Source organism: Saccostrea echinata, unplaced genomic scaffold, assembly GCF_033153115.1.
Source record: "Saccostrea echinata isolate AGI-Se365-2 ecotype Australia unplaced genomic scaffold, CSIRO_AGI_Sech_v1 ptg000004l, whole genome shotgun sequence".
In the NCBI taxonomy this organism is placed as follows: Eukaryota; Metazoa; Mollusca; class Bivalvia; order Ostreida; family Ostreidae; genus Saccostrea; species Saccostrea echinata.
The window spans coordinates 6,298,266-6,315,592 of NW_026889753.1; the positions used below are offsets into that span (position 1 = coordinate 6,298,266).

The 17,327-nt window shown below is 35.6% G+C and overlaps 2 protein-coding genes and 1 long non-coding RNA gene across 3 annotated transcripts; 1 reads left to right on the forward strand and 2 right to left on the reverse strand.

The window, feature by feature from the left end:
• Positions 1-908: 908 nt before the first annotated feature.
• LOC133179276 (uncharacterized protein K02A2.6-like) lies at positions 909-1,880 on the reverse strand. The gene has a single exon (XM_061314065.1). The coding sequence runs from the start codon at positions 1,878-1,880 to the stop codon at positions 909-911; it is 972 nt and encodes a 323-aa protein (XP_061170049.1).
• Positions 1,881-2,842: 962 nt separating this feature from the next.
• On the reverse strand, positions 2,843-4,357 carry LOC133179277 (uncharacterized protein K02A2.6-like). The gene has a single exon (XM_061314066.1). It carries the CDS (start codon positions 4,355-4,357, stop codon positions 2,843-2,845), a length of 1,515 nt encoding a protein of 504 aa, XP_061170050.1.
• A 5,436-nt stretch (positions 4,358-9,793) lies between these two features.
• Positions 9,794-14,690, forward strand: LOC133179434 (uncharacterized). Its single transcript, XR_009720120.1, has 2 exons — positions 9,794-9,914; positions 13,802-14,690. It is a non-coding gene; the product is annotated as an uncharacterized LOC133179434 (long non-coding RNA).
• The last annotated feature ends 2,637 nt before the right edge of the window (positions 14,691-17,327 follow it).

Below are 17,327 nucleotides of genomic sequence, written 5' to 3' on the forward strand. Positions count from 1 at the left end.
GACTGCATGGTCATCAGTAGTCAGATATTAATACACCCAAGCATCACATGGTAAAAGTGCGGGAAAATAGAGAGTAATTCGGTTATCATTACATACATAAAAATAGTACTAATAATTTGCATAAGAACATAAGGTAATAATTTGTAACTTTAAAATATAGATATTACATCCCTCCTTTTCTTAGATAAAGAGATTCATTAATTTTAATTAAAAAAAATATTAATTCATCAGAGAACCATTTTAGACTAATAAAAAAAAATAACAAAGCAAAATCTATTTAACTACAGAGTCACTTATTCACAGAGTCACTTAGACACAAAGTCTTTCAATACACTAGGTCTTCTGACAGTACGGCCGGACCTGGTGACGTAAGGGTTCGAACTGGGTACGACTTTGGTTCGACTCGCAACGCGTTTCTGTGCTTCAGGAATCCTGATTGTAGGCGTTCCTGGTACGTTTGATGATGACGTATCATTTAACGGCATTTCTGTGCTGGCCCTCCGATATACTATCTCTTCCTCCTCCGGGTATTCAGTCTCGCGCGATTGTATGTTCCTTGGACACGCAATTCTTTTGAAGAAGGATGAGTTGCGCGTAACACACTTCGTCGTCGGACTGGAACAAGGGGAGGCTGATATCATTGTTCCCTTGGTGCTCACTACGATGTGAGGTTCCGGGTTATAAGCTGGCGTCAGCTTATTTCCAGATTCGTTTTTGATAAGGACGGTATCTCCACTGTTTATCTGTTGAGTCCTGTTTCTGGTCTCTGATCTCATCTTACGTTTGGCGTATACATCCTGCTGTCGCGCGATTTCGTCTATGGGACGATCTGTTGGTCTTGATATTTGTGGTAGTTTAGTTCTTGTATCTCGGCCAAACATCAGCGTGAATGGGCTTAATCCTGTTGATTAATGAGGAGTATTTCGATACTGTCGAAGAAAACGGAACAGTTCTTGTTTCCAGTTTTTCCTGTCAACATGAGCAACTCGGACTGCCTTCATCATCGGTTTGTTAAAGGATTCTGCCTGAGCATTCGCCCGAGGCCAACGAGGTGTGATTCTGCGGTGATGAAATCCCATGTTTTCCGCGAATTCCTTGAATGCGGCAGAGTTAAATGGACTTCCGTTGTCCGACTTCACGACCTTAGGTATTCCAAAAGTAGAAATGACTTTATCCAGGACAGGAATAGTAGCACTTGCTGAGGTTGATCGCATTATTTCGACGACTGGATATCTGGTAAATTCATCAGTGATCACGAATAAGTATTCCCCTGCTGGTAAGGGTCCACAAAAATCAACACTTAAGTTTGCCCATGGACCATGTGGCATATCGGACATCTTGAATGGTTCAATTCGATTAGGCCTTTCAGTAACGCTCTGACAAGGTAAGCAGAATTTGAGCGAGTTTTCAACTAAATCGTCTAATCCAGGAAACCATACTTTTGAGCGTAGCAGTGCCTTGGTGCGGCTGATTCCCTGATGTCCTTCATGAGCAATGGTTACGGCCCGTTCACGGAGAGATTTAGGTAGGACTAAACGGCCCTCTCTTAGTAAAACATTGTCAGAATACACAGCTAATCCGTCTTGAACATTCCGTAAAGCTTGTAGTTCTAGCAAATCCACATCTTTATCCTCCAGTCGCTTAAGTTCATACCATTTTCCTGTGCGTACATAGTCAATAGCCTTTTGCATTGTCTTGTCCTCATTAGTTGCTCTTTTAACTTCATCCAAGGTCATAGCTTTAGGTACGGCTTTTTCGGCAATGAACTTCACATAGTGCTCTGCTATGTCCTCCTCTCGTGAGAGTTTTTGTGTCAAAATGGGGTGTCTTGACATATAGTCAGCAGGGTTATCTTTCCCAGGACGGTAGACAATAGTCATCTTATAAGGTTGTAATCTGAGACCCCATCTCTCTATCCTGAGTGGAGGTTTAGCTCGCTTCTATATGGATTCCAATGGCTTGTGGTCTGTCACAACTCTGAAGTATGGTGCACCTCGTAAGTACATGTCGAAGTGTTCACATGCCCAGACGATACCTAGGGCTTCACGTTCCGTCTGGCTGTAACGAGACTCTATGGGGCTTAATGACCTGCTGGCGTATGCAACAACCTTGTTCTCCTGAGTGAGAATTGCACCCAAACCCACTGGGCTAGCGTCCACTATTAACTCGACAGTTTTATTTGGGTCATAGTACACTATCAAAGTATCACTTGACAAGAGTGATTTCAACTTGTCAAAAGCAGCGTCCTGTTCGGCTGTCCAAGACCATGACAAGTCTGCGCGCATCAGGCGCCTCAAAGGTTCACTTACTGTTGAGTAGTCTGGAATAAATCTAGAGCAATATGAAGTCATGCCAAGGAAACTTCGGAGTTCACTGATGTTCGACGGTTTCTGTGCATCGCGTATGGCAGATACCTTTGCTGGGTCATGCGATATTCCGGACTTGTTGAACACCAAGCCAAAGAATGTGATATGGTCACGATTGAACTCACATTTCGATCGATTTAATTTTAAACCACTGGCACTTAGTGATTTTAGAGTGTCCTCGAGAGCTTTATCATGCTCCTCTTGGTTTTTACCAAATACCAAAATATCGTCCGAAATATTCCTAGCACCTGACACAGTCTATATCACACTGCGCACAGTCTCCTGAAATATCTCAGATGCGGACGAAATACCAAAGTTCAAACGTTTATACCTGAAGATTCCTACGTGAGTATTGAATGTAGTGATGGAACGACTCGCGTGGTCCAACTCGAGCTGATGGTACCCTTGTCTAAGATCAAGCTTGCTAAATACAGATGCGCCGTTCAAGTCATGGATGAGTTCATCTACGGTAGGCATTAAATGTCGTTCACGGATGATCGCTTTGTTTGCTCTCTCATGTCTACACAAACACGAATCTCATCAGGATTTTTCTTAGGGACGCAGACAATAGGTGACACCCATGGTGTTGGTTCGTTTTCTACGCGTTCTATGATGTCATCATCTAGCAGCTTTTGTAGCTCCGCTTCAACTTTCGGACGCAAATGAAACGGTATACGTCTGCTCCGCTGCGCAACTGGCTTCACCGAAGTATCTGTATGAATGTGGACTGTTTTGTTGACAAGTTTACCAATTCCTTTGAACACGTCTTGGTGTTTCCGAGTGACATCAGCATGAGACAGCTGGTTCACAATATGTACAAGTTCTAGAGAACGGCACGTAGAATAACCTAACAACGCTCCATTGCTCCCACGGACAACATAGAATTTGTGTTGTTGCATGATGTTTTTCCACTGAACATCAAGTAAACATGAGCCAATCACATCCAGCGGTGCATTTCCTCCATACGGCATAAGCTTGGAACCGTTTGTTTCGAGTCTGGGTTGTCCCAACTTTAGGTAAGTTGCTTCGTCCAAGATATTTACTGACGCTCCGGTATCAAGGAGAAAATCGCAGTAAGTTCCATTGACCTTAAGACACTGTTTTGGGCCTTTGCTACAGTTAATAGTATACAAATACTCTTCATCAGTTGAGGACATATTTTCCACATCCAACTCTCGCACAACTCGCGTTTTGTGTTTCTTTGGATAGCTTCCCTTGGCACCATTACTTTTCTTTGACCGGCATACTTTCTCAAAGTGATTAAGTTTCTTACAATAGCGGCACTGTTTGCCTTTAGCGGGGCATTCTGCTGTGTGCGGATACGGTCCCCCGCAGTTCCTACACGTGTTCGCCACGGCAGCGCTCACGGCCGTGCACTTAGATTGACCTTTCGGCTTCTCACTCTGTCTGTTCTTAAATTTCACACGTGGTTTGTTTACGAAATTCACAGCACGCTCACTCTGTTCTTCCATTGTTTGCGCCTGTGTTTCAGCCACTTCCATTGCTCGGCCTAGATCCATTAAATTCTGCAGGGTCATATCGGGCTCACGTAATGCTCTCCTCCGCAGGCGGTTTGAGCGACAGTGTTGAATGATTTGGGATAAGATTTCTTTGTTTACATCATTAAATTCACAGTCTTTTGACAATCTACGGAGTTCAGTTACATACTCATCAAGTGTTTGAGTGCCCGATTGCTTACAGTTTCTAAACTTGTACACAGCCATTTGTATGTTTTTCCGCGGAGAAAAATATGTAGACAGTACCTGTTTCGTTCCTACGTATGTAGTTGGCGAATCTTCCTTTTCGGCGTTGTAGATGTCGAAGACACGTTCTCCAGCGTAGTGTAATAAAAGCGCTCTTCTCCGGCCAGTATCGTCAATGTTCATTCCAGTGAATAATAGTTCCAATCGCTCAATCCACTTCTCCCACTTTGGTCCTGCATCAGCCTTGTCTGCATACTCAAATGGGGGAAATTCTGGTAATCGGTCCATTGCCGATCGTTAACAGTATTTTCCTCGTCGCCAGATATGTTATCCTTGTTTCAAAGGATATTGAAATGAAAACACGTGTTGTGTGGTTCACTGTTTAATGGAGACTGCATGGTCATCAGTAGTCAGATATTAATACACCCAAGCATCACATGGTAAAAGTGCGGGAAAATAGAGAGTAATTCGGTTATCATTACATACATAAAAATAGTACTAATAATTTGCATAAGAACATAAGGTAATAATTTGTAACTTTAAAATATAGATATTACAGTATCCAAAGGAAGGTCTTGTCACAAGGATTACATATGTGAGGAATGAAAGCCCTAGCACCAACCATTCAAAAGTTATGGCCAAGAAGGTAAAAGTGCTTGGTATTCAAAGGAAGGTGATGTCACAAGGATTACATATGTGAAGTATGAAAGCCCTAGCATCAACCATTCAAATGTTATGGCCAAGGTTAAAGTTTTTCAAAAGTAGGTCAAACTCCTAGGTCAAGGGCAAAAGGTCAAAGTGGTTGTTATCCAAAGGAAGGTCTTGTCACAAGGATTACACATGTGAAGTATGAAAGCCCTAGCTCCAACCGTTCAAAAGTTATGGCCAAGGTTGAAGTTTTTCAAAAGTAGGTCAAACTCCTAGGTCAAGGTCAAAGGGTCCAAGAGGTTGATATCTAGAGGAAAGTCTTGTCAAAAGGAATACACATGTGAAGTTTGAAACCCCAAGCACCAACTGTTCAAAAGTTATGGCCAAGGTTAAAGTTTTTCAAAAGTAGATCAAACTCCAAGGTAAAGGTCAAAAGGTCAAAGTGGTTGGTATCCAAAGGAAGGCCTTGTCACAAACAATACACATGTGAAGTTTGAAACCCTAAGCACCAACTGTTCAGAAGTTATGGCCAAGGTTAAACAGACAGACAGACAGGACAAAAACAATATACCCCCGGGACCTTTCGATCCAGGGGCATAAAAATCAGCATTTTACTTAATGATTGGTTGTATGTGCTGACAAGGTCATTGTATCGACCGTAAAACTTGCGAAATGATGACTTCAAACGAGACCTTTGATGTCCTTGTTTCATCAACTTGTTTGTCAATAGTTTGCCTCGTCTTAGAAATTGCTCATACGTACAGCATGCTCTTACGTAACGAATCAACTGAGAGACATAAACCTTTTTCTAGTAAAATATCTAAATATGAAACAGATAAGTCAGAATTTTATTTATTTCAAGCTCACTCTGATATATCGAGTCGACATATGAATGAAAGCAACTATTGTTAAATGACAATACGTCGTCGATATAACAAAATGTCTAGTTGAAGGCCACAGGAAGTGTTTTCTTCTTCTCATGTAGGAGTTTTTGAATAAATTCTGCTTCATATGAATACAAAAAAGGTCTGCTAATAAGGGAGCGCAATTGGTGCCCATGGAAATTCCAACAGATTGTTGGAAGACCTTATCTCCAAAAACTACATAGATATTGTCAATAAGAAACTCAAGCATCTTGTTAATATCAACTTCAGAGTACTTGTGTGTACAATCAGAATGCTTTTTAACAAAATAATTTTGCAAATGACCAATGACAAGGTAAGTATATTTATGAGTTCCATCTTTATTGAAAAAGCAGCTGTGTATGATGTCAAAAATCCTGGACTTTAATTTTTCGTGGGGAATGGTTGTATAAAGTGTTGAAAAATCATACGTTTTGATGCTATTGATTTTAGTAAAAGTTTGTGTTTTCAAATTTTCTAAGAGTTCTTTGGAGTTTTTAAAACCTTTTAATGAAAACTGTTTTAAACTGATGTAAAATAGAACCTTCGGGACTACTCACTCTTCGTAAAAATATCGTAAATACATTAGCTAAAAATTAGAAAGAGAAAACTATAAATTTATTAACACTTATTATGACCTATTTTAGAATCTAGCAGTAAAGATGAAATTGAGAATAGAGATAAGTTAGACAAAAGGGGATATGTATATCAGTACCAAGGATGCAATAAATATGAAAGGGGGAGGAGATATATACATGTAGAAACACGCTGTTATAAATACCATGCCGCCTTGGACCTGTTCAATTTTACTGTAGTTTATGCCACTTCATAGGCAAGAAAAAAAAGTAAAGTGAGGAGACATGCAAAGGGGTATCGACCACAAAAATTGGCAGAGGAAAATTTCGTCTAACAAGGAAAGAAATCTGAGGAGATGACTGTGTACATGTACCTTTAAAAGGATGAGAAGCCCCTTCATCTTAAGGATGAGCTCTCTAGGGAAAAGAGCCAAAAGATATAGAAGAGATCAAAGAAACCCTAAGCAAAAATCCTAAAAAAAAAAAAAAAAACAGAGGAGCATGTTGTTTTACGTCCCATTCGAGAATTTTTTACTCATATAGAGACGTCACCATATACCGGTGAAGGACTTAAAATTTTGACCTCTACTCGGCACTCAGGGCCATTGAGCAGTGAGGGATCTTTATCGTTATTCGAACTCAGACCTCCCGATCACGGAGCGAGCGCTCTACCGACTGAGCTACCGTGAACGGTAGCATGAGGAGATGGAGAAAAACTAGTGCGGATGCCGTCGTGCCAGACTGCTCACTATTATGCCTGAGCCACTAAGAGAAAAGGAACCAGTCGTGCCTACCTTAACTCACGCTTCCTGTACCAGTTGTAGATGAGATCCTTCAGCAAGAAGGAGCAGATAGATTCGTTTGCAGCAGAGAGCGGAGGGAAAAGGAGAAGGGTGGAGTTAATGAAAGAGTCGTTGAATGTTTTAAAAATCTTCTCAACAGAATGGCCAGTTGCTGACTATGCTCAACACAGACACTATGGTATTAGTGAAGACGGCAAAAACACCAGACAACAAAGCAGAGAGACGCAGAAGGGGGTCGAATTCTTACACAAGATCTATGGTTTAGAAAAATAATTAGAAGAGTTTGTGTAAGTATAGTCTTTAAATTTTCCACTATTGGTAGGTGCATATATATTAAAGCTTTTTTGTTGTATTTTGAAAGAAATGGTTGCTGGTAAATGTAATGTTGGAATTGGCAACGTAAGGTTCTTATGGCTTTGTGAATTTGTTAATCTTATAATAAGATTCTGTTGAGGACACCAAAGTTTTAAGAGGGAGGAAATGTCACTACTGTGACTTGGGTTAATATAATTATAGCATTGTGTGTATAGCATCGTGCTCAGGTAAAAGTAATGTTTTATTAATTACAAAATGTAATTTTGATTTCATTTCTAGAGTAATGGTGTCTTTCAGTGTATCATATGATATCTATATTAGGTCGTATTTTGACTGACATATTTCATATCAATTGTTAGGCCTTTGTTTTATATTAAATTTGACTACGGAATATTCCGTCTACCTGATCAATACACAGCTATGCTAAAATACGCTGTAATTGTTTTAAATAACATTTTTAAAGTTTGTATTTTTTTTTATAGATACTGCCATCCTGGTACATATTATTTGCAGAATATGACTCCCGATTTTACTTGTAATTTCGCTGCAATAAATGTATCTAAAATTGTATTTTTATTGACTGGAAATTGTTATACAGTTTGAAACTCTACAAAGCTGTTTCTTAATTTTTGTAGATATTATTTAACTTTTAAACATATGTTGACCAAGTTTATTGCCGATGATATCGTAGACCTGCAGATCGTCCCTAAGGAAGCGCAGGAGTTTCCGGAGGGGGGGGGGCGATCTGGAGGTATTTGTAGTGAAATAAGCATTGCCAGTTTGGCTCGGGGTTAGGCTTCTAAGGTTAGAGGGTGTTTATTTTGATATTCAGATTTTTTAGTAAGGAATTGGTGACTTTTTAAAAATTAATTTACTTCTTTTTAAATCGTGATTTAAACGGGTTTATTTGGTATCATGAATAAGTATTATCTAAAACGTTTATATTGGGTTAATCTCAGAATGAAACGATTTAATAATTTTGTTACGGTTTGACTGAGAGTTATTTTCTTCAAGTCTTTCCCAGTAAATAATTGATTAATTGAAAAAAAAAATTAAATGTTTATGAAAGGAAAAAAACGCCTATGTAACACATTCGCTTGTCGGAAAGGTCCGAGAAATTGCCATTGAGATTATGGACTTACCACCAAGAAAAAAAAAACATTGTAATAACTTTTAATTAATATGTTAAGTTTAACTGGAAACATTATTCAATATCAGTCTTTTTGTTGAATATAACAATATTTAGAACCCGAGCCTAGCTGTAAAACTTAATCCAAACGCTTTCTCTCAGAATGATTTCTTTGACCCTTTTAGAAACTATAATAAAGGATGAAAAGGACTTAAGAGTACACGGCATATCAATATACATTTAGAAGGCAACTGACAGTTCACTGAATGTAAGGAGAGGTTGAACATGGGCATTGTTATTATTATTCACCTCTGCTTTTTCCTATTTTGTATGAAATATTTACGTTTCCAAATATTTTTCTTTAAGATATACACGCTATAACTTGCGTCAGTTAAATATAAAGTTGGAAATTTATTTATTTTGTGTACCAAATAAAGTTACGAAAATACTGTAAATTACGCAATTGAAAAAGAACGCGTTATAAAGATCTCAAATTATAATTATTTATTTTCCTGCCAGGAAAGTAAAGTTTCTATTTGAATTAATGCATCACGTGACACCGTCGCTACTTTAGATTGATAAACAAAAATGGCGTCAAGAAAACGAGGCAGGCCGTTTGGTATACAAATAACTTTTGACATGGATGGCAAACGTCTAATGCTTTAAAAAACATCCAGTAATAACCATCTTCTCTGTAATGACAAATATTAACTTTTTATTCATAATCGTAGTCAAAATGCAACGTACCTCGTCGTCTATGATTTTCCGCGCACATCCGTGTCTATATACTGTTTACGCACTTCCTTCACCAATATTCATGAAAAGGCTAAATTCTTTATTGCAGATCTTGCTTAATTGTCTTGTAATTACAACGACTTACATGTCGTATTTAGTAAAACTTTGTGGCAAGTAAATTATTTTTTATTTCACATCATGTTTCTCAGATCGTTTAATCAGTTTGTTTCGCATAAAAAAAATCGCGTTTATATAGCGTGTATACCTTTAAGATATACGTACTTCGCAAATTAGAAAAAAAGTTTACGTTCTCATGAACTACCATGAGATGAGTAAGAATATTTCCATTGTGAAGTAACTGAAGTAAAAAAAAAAACAGTTGTACATAAAGATTGTGACCATGCACTTCATTCTTATGAATGCCACAGACTTGAAATTGTTTATGTTCATATTTTGCTCTCACGTTTCTTGCCTACTTCAATTCCTGCACCTATTTCTGCATTTTTCGTGTTTCCAATTTTTTTGCACGCATTTTGTTATACGCCTGTTTTTTGACTCAGTTGACCTAATTTTGATTGTTTACTTCCTGTCAAAACTGAAAGTAAGAAAACCTGGAATGGCTGTGGTGAATTTGGCCGAGATGATTATTTTTGACACTCATGACTAAACTTAAAAATATTGAAAGTTATTTGATATCACAGCCATCAATTCATTCCGAAAGATTTCAAACTTCTAAAGGTATGTTATTGCTCCCCAGCTTTTTAGTTTTGTACTATCTACTTTTAATTGGTGGCGTTGAATTGAATCCAGGTCCCACGTTCAATGCATCATCAACTTATATAAAAATAGTACATAATAATGTTTGTAGTCTCCTGCCAAAAGTCGATATTGTTTATAATGAACTTTCAGACTTTGATATCATTGAAATTATAGAAAGTCATCTTGATAGTACAATACCTACCGACGATATAGAATTTGAAGGATTTCAAACACCAATTAGGTTAGATCGTAACAGATATGGAGGGGGTGTCGTTCTATATGTTAAAAACAATCTTAAATTTACTCAAAGATCTGATCTCTTTAACCCAAACATTGAAATTTTATGGGCTGAAATTCAAAATTCTACAAATAAATTTCTAGTAGGAGTATTATACAGACCACCAAACTCAAAGGCAGATTTTATTGACTATATTGCATCTTCCCTAGAAAATGCCCTTAACACAAATTTGCCAGTATTTCTAGTAGGCGACTTTAATATTGATATGATGTCTAAGGGATTTAAATGCATTTAAAAGTTTACTAAATAAATTTTCCTTAACAAATTTAATAAACCAGCCAACTAACTTTACTTCACAAAAGGGAACATGCATTGACCTTATACTTACAAACAATACTGAAAAAGTTGAATCAGTGGTAGTGCTAACCCCATTTTGCAGCACACATAGTCCAGTGGGTGTTGATGTAAAATTCAAAACATTTAAACAATGTGCATATAAAAGAGTAGTTAGAAATTACTCAAAGGCTGATTATAAATCACTTAATAAAAACCTCTCAGATTGGGATGGAGAGGTTTTTAATACTCAAAACATTAATGAAGTCTATACCAATTTTACTAGAGTATATAATTACCATGTTGACAAAAATATACCTAAAAAAGTTGTTGTAATTCGCCCATCTGATAAACCTTTTATGACAAGTTCAATTAGACGTAAAATGAGACAAAGAAATAGGGTACATTATAAAGCAAAAAAGACTAATAGTGATTATCAGTGGAGTAAATATCGGAGTCTAAGGAACGAAGTTATAACTATGGTACGACAGGCTAAGGATACTTACAAACAAAAGATTACATCACAAATCTTAGACAAAACTATTCCTCCTGGTAAATGGTGGAGAATTGTGAAATCATTAACTAAATTTGCCAATAAAAACAAAGTGCCTCCACCACTGAAATCTAATGGTAATATTTTCATCCATCCCACTGATAAGGCTACCCAACTGAATAAACATTTTGCAAAGATTTCTCATATTGAACATTATAGAGAACCCCAATTGCCCCCTCAAGGACCTGGTCCCCCGTATTCCATAGATTCCATAAGTATTTCAACTCAAGATGTTATTGATCAACTTGAAAATTTAAACATATTAAAACCTCCTGGTCCTGATGGAATTGCACCACAAGTATTAAAAAATATAATTCCTGCCATTAGCAGACCTCTCACTAAATTATTCAATCTCTCCCTTAAAACTAATAAAGTACCATATATTTGGAAGCAATCGGATATAACACCTGTATTCAAAAATAAAGGGAGCCCAGAAGACCCAGCAAACTACAGACCAATTTCACTTACCAGTAGTCTGTGTAAAATCATGGAAAAAATTGTATTTAAATATCTGTACAATTATATGTTTAATCACAATCTTCTCTCTAAGAACCAGTCAGGCTTCCAGCCAGGTGACTCCACTGTTAATCAACTTGTTGAAATTTATAACACAATTATATCAAACCTTGATCAAGGCAAAGATGTTAGATTTGTCTTTTGTGACATATCTAAGGCTTTTGATAAAGTATGGCATAAAGGACTGTTATATAAATTACAACAGTATGGTTTCACAGGTGATATCTTAAGTTGGATTGAGAATTTTCTCTGTGATAGAGTCCAGAAGGTAGTGTTAGAAGGATACTCCTCTGGATTGGAAAGTGTTAATGCTGGGGTCCCGCAAGGGTCAGTTTTAGGTCCATTTCTTTTTCTTATCTATATCAATGACATAACTGAAAACATACAAAACCAAATAAGACTGTTTGCAGATGACACATCCTTGTTTGTTATTGTAGATGCTGACACAGTCAGCCCAGCAGTATCTCTAACTGATGATCTTGAAAAAATAAGGCAATGGTCTCATCAGTGGCTAGTTGAATTTAACCCTATGAAGACAGTAAATGTTAATTTTACCAGAACTCAACGAGTACACCCAAATATCTCATTTGGGAACACAATGAATATTATTTCTCAGAATCAAAGTCACTGTCATCTAGGGTTGACATTACAGTCTAATGGGGGGTGGTCCGAACATATTACAACAATTTATGAGAAAGCTTGCTTACGACTAAATATATTGCGTACACTTAAATATAAATTAAAAAGGGACTTGTTAATCAAAATATATCTTTCATTTGTTCGACCAGTTGTAGAATATGGGGATGTGGTATGGGATAATTGCACTGAAGAACAATCCAAATTACTGGAAAGTGTTCAGGTGGAAGCTGCAAGAATAATTACAGGTATTAGGTGCAATACATCAAAAACTAACCTATATTATGAGTTGGGATGGGAAACCTTAAGTTCAAGAAGGGAAAAGCATAAGCTCACACTGATGTATAAAATTCTTAATAACCTTACCCCTGATTACATGTATAATATGCTCAAAGGATGTATGCCAATTCAGCATAATTATAATTTACGCAACCAAAACTCATATCGTATCCCAATCACTCGAACAGTGTCTTACTATAATAGTTTTGTACCATCCACAATATCCTTATGGAATAATTTAGCTGATGATTGTAGAACTTCCCCTACATTGCAAAATTTCAAAAAAAGATTAACCTACACCAATTCCTTCCAGAAAAATAAAGTTAAGTTGTACAATTATGGGAATAGAATTGAAAATATACTACATTGCCAGTTGAGAAATAAATGTAGTAACCTTAATGCTGATCTTTTTAAAGACCACCTCAATGATTCACCAAAATGTACAAATTGTGGATACCAAATTGAAGATTCATTACATTTTTTCATGTATTGCCCACAATACGTTCTTCAAAGACAGATGCTGATTAAATATATGAATGAGAAAGACATACCAATTAATAAAGATAATATACTATATGGTGCTGAATCCTTATGTTTAGAAGACAACTTTTCAATTTTTGATCATATACATACCTTTATAAGAAACTCAAAGAGGTTTTCACTGAAATGTTAGTTTATCATGATATGCTAGGAAGAATAATATCTCATTTTAGGTATGTTAAGGAAGTTTTTCCACTCTGAGTCAACTTTATTATGTTTTTTTTTCCTTTTTATGGTCTTTCTCTGGCTCTATTTACTCTCTCTCTCTCTCTCTTTCACCCTCTGTGGATTCACTTTATACATGTACCAATTAATGGTTTATTTTATATACTGCTTTTCAATGTTAAATGTACTTTATTATGTTTTCTTTCTCTTTATTTTACTCTCTCTTTCTCTGGATTCACCTTATATATGTACCAATTAATGATCTATTTTACATACTGTTTTCAATGTTAAATATACCAATAATTGTTATATGTACCTTGACCTATGGAGAGAACGATTATAGGCATTATGCCTGCTGTTCAATCCATTTCATTTGTAATAAATAAATATATTTTAAACTAAGTCAAAAAATAGTGCAAACTTTTTTTTTCAATTATGATCGTTCTATGACAAAAGTATGTGACAAGTCATCAGAAAAATAATGTAATTATAAGACATGAATACCATTTGACAAGATACAAAAAATAATAAAGGAAATTTTAATATAGATGTTTTTTGATTTCTTTTTTATTTGTTTAAAAATGTTTTTTTTTTTATTATTTTCAGGTGTACCTATTAATCCAGTGGATATTAGTAGATGATTTTTTTCATACTCTCTGCATTCCCATGCCATGTTACGTCATGCAGTCAAATACATTTACATGTGCATGTGTGCACATTTGTAAACACTGGAGATCCATGAAAATCCCTTATATTACAAGCAGTTATTCGATTTATAAAGTCAACGAAATAAGACAGTCATTTAAAAGTATAAATGAGTTATTTGATAATGAAATTGACAGAAAAGGAGATTAAGGAACTGAAAGTCGATAAAAACTTTCTTTCCTTTCGTCAAAATCTTGAGGTTTAGCATACAATTCGCTGAATAAAAAAAGCATAACCGATCTCAAAATACATGATAAAAGATCATACATGTTTATTCTCTTAACACGTTCCCCCTAAAGCTGTTCATAAAATTGCTGTTTGCAAAAATGAATAGAACTCAGTCATACTAATACTCATCCCATCCCTCTCCGCAAAATAATGATAAAAATAATAATCATATTGGATTAAAAAGATAAAATATTTATATTTGGTTTGTTTTCAACAGTTCTTTTTAGAAGATTTTGTGTACATGCTAACCAAGTATTGATCGTAAAACTCGGTTTTCCTGACAAGTTTCTATTTCCCCTATTCATTATTTGACAGGAATCAGGTTTGCTATTCATTATGTTGAGTATCATATGTGATGAGAATAATAAATAGAATTGAATGTACAAGCTAATTAAGAATCACAAATCCGATCAGGTGGTTTGGGAATGAAATTAAAGCTAATATTTCTTAGCCAAGCCCTTTTAATTAGCTGGAAGTCTATAAATGTGAATTATTGATGATTTTTTTATACGAATACGTGTAATCTGTAACAGTGAAAGATGAATAAATCAATGTCCACTTACATCGCCTTGTTAATCATGTCTAAGGACACATGCATGAGAGATGTATAAAAATTCCTTTTTTAAAAAATTTATTCTGACTAGCACACTTTGCAATACAAAATATATCATATCACATTATCTATTGTCACTTGTTTCTTTAATTTGAATTAATGAATCATGTCCGTGGAATTTAAAATTTCAAATGAAAGACACAGTATAGAATAATTGTAGATATATGTCAATAGGTGTTCAGAAATTACATGGATTGACAGGCCAAAATCGATATTAGGAAAGAAGTCTCGAGTCGAACACTCCTATAATGTAAGGTAAGAGTGATTTTGCCACATAGTTATAATGAGGAAAATAAAAGCGATCAAGTGTCAAAAGCATTCCTTGAAGAAGTCATTGCATGGTGTTAACCCTTCTTTGGAGTACATAACTCAGTGCCGGTTTCTGATACCTAACCTCTGACAGCACGAACGGAGGTTGAACCGTCTTATTCCTCTTATACATCTTGCTTAAATTTCTCCTCTAATGGCAGTAGAATTTTTTCCATATCTATAAAGTCAAATAAATAATGTATTTTGCGTCCAGATATTGATAATCTTCTGAATTATTTCACCCCTGACCAATAAGACTGTTAAACTGGGATTGAATATTTTACTAATTTTTCCTGCATTACATATTTCGATTTTGATAAAGTTATAGAATCCTTTTTGACTGTTTTAAGAAAGTATATATTGTTGCTGTAAAGGAGAAATGTACCTGAGATTTATTATGATATTCATTTATTTGGATAGAAATTTAATCAGCGACTGGGCAACTGCAGGTGGCAAAAATAATTTTGTGCTCGAAATTACGCACACAATCATCGGTGTTTCTAAAATGACAGTATAAACAATTGACTAAGTATCGCACATAAAAATGATTAACAAAAATCACAGCACTCTCTTAAGTGATGAAAAAAATGCCTAGATCAAGGGATATCAAATAAATCGTAAATTACGTTTCTTAAGGTGTTCGTCATCCACACGTTTATTTAGGTTATCTGTATTAATTAGAATTTTTAACGAGAAAAATAATGCTTAGGTACCTAGCAACACAAAACAAACAAATCAACATGAGGTTTGTGAAACTGTCATATTTTCATGAAATGTGATGGAAAGACGCAGTGTTCTCATCTCAATTTGTGTTAATTTTGCAAAATTTTTTCTGGGAGAAAGCGCTTGGATTAAGCTTTAGAGCTAGACTCAGGTTCTAAATATTGTTATATTCAAAAAGACTGATATTGAATAATGTTTCCAGTTAAACTTACCAAGTTAATTAAAAGTTATTACAATGTTTTTTTTCTTGGTGGAAAGTCCATAATCTCAATCGCAATTTCTCGGATCTTTCCGACAAGCGACTGTGTTACACAGGCGTTTTTTCCCTTCATAAACATTGAAATTTTTTTCAATTAATCAATTATTTACTGGGAAAGACTTTCAGTCAAACCGTAACAAAATTATGGAATCGTTTCATACTGAGATTAACCCAATATAAACGTTTTAGATAATACTTATTCATGATACCAAATAAACCCGTTTAAATCACGATTTAAAAGGAAGTAAATTAATTTTTAAAAAGTCACCAATTCCTTACTAAAAAATCTGAATATCAAAATAAACACCCTCTAACCTTAGAAGCCTAACCCCGTGCCAAACTGGCAATGCTTATTTCACTACAAATACCTCCAGATCGTCCCCCCTCCGGAAACTCCTGCGCTTCCTTAGGGATGATCGGCAAGTCTACGATAATATAGGCAATAAACGTGGTCAACATATGTTTAAAATTTAAATAATATCTATAAAAAATAAGAAACAGCTTTGTAGAGTTTCAAACTGCATAACAATTTCCAGTCAATAAAAAACAATTTTAGATACATTTATTGCAGCGAAATTACAAGTAAAATCGAGAGTCATATTCTGCAAATAATATATACCATGATGGCAGTATCTTTTAAAAAAATAAACTTTAAAAATGTTATTTAAAACAAATACAGCGTATTTTAGCATAGCTGTGTATTGATCAGGTAGACGGAATATTCCGTAGTCAAATTTAATATAAAACAAAGGCCTAACAATTGATATGTAATATGTCAGTCAAAATACGACCTAATATAGATATCATATGATACATTAATTAATTTGCTGAAGCAATTTTCATTAATAAATGCTGACAAATGCAAGTTTTGCAAATCCATCCAAATTTTAACTTCTTTTACATGTATGTATGTCAATTATATTTGTATTGAAGGGAACAAGTGTATCTACAGTCCCTGAAAAGTTTTACTTTCCCACTTGAACGGTGAGCGAACGGTGAACGAACAGAGAGCGAACGGTGAACGAACGCAGATCGAACGGTGACTGAACGATGTGTGAACGCTGAACGCAACTTGGTGAACGATAGGTGAACGCTGAACGGTGAGCGAACGCAGAACGCGAACGGAGCGCAAACGCGAGCGCAATGTGAACTGTGAACGCAAGATTTATTCGGAATGCCTCTGATCTTTTCCATGCATTGTATCTATTCTATTGTATTCTAATGTCAGGCGCAAAATAAATAAATATATAGATAAATAAATAAATAAATAAATATTCAAAATTGTCTTAAGAAAG

What these genes read in the sequence shown, in the direction of transcription:
- LOC133179276 (XM_061314065.1), bottom strand. Translation starts at nt 1,880, where the DNA reads ATGACTATTGTCTACCGTCCTGGGAAAGATAACCCTGCTGACTATATG.
- LOC133179277 (XM_061314066.1), bottom strand. Translation starts at nt 4,357, where the DNA reads ATGGACCGATTACCAGAATTTCCCCCATTTGAGTATGCAGACAAGGCT.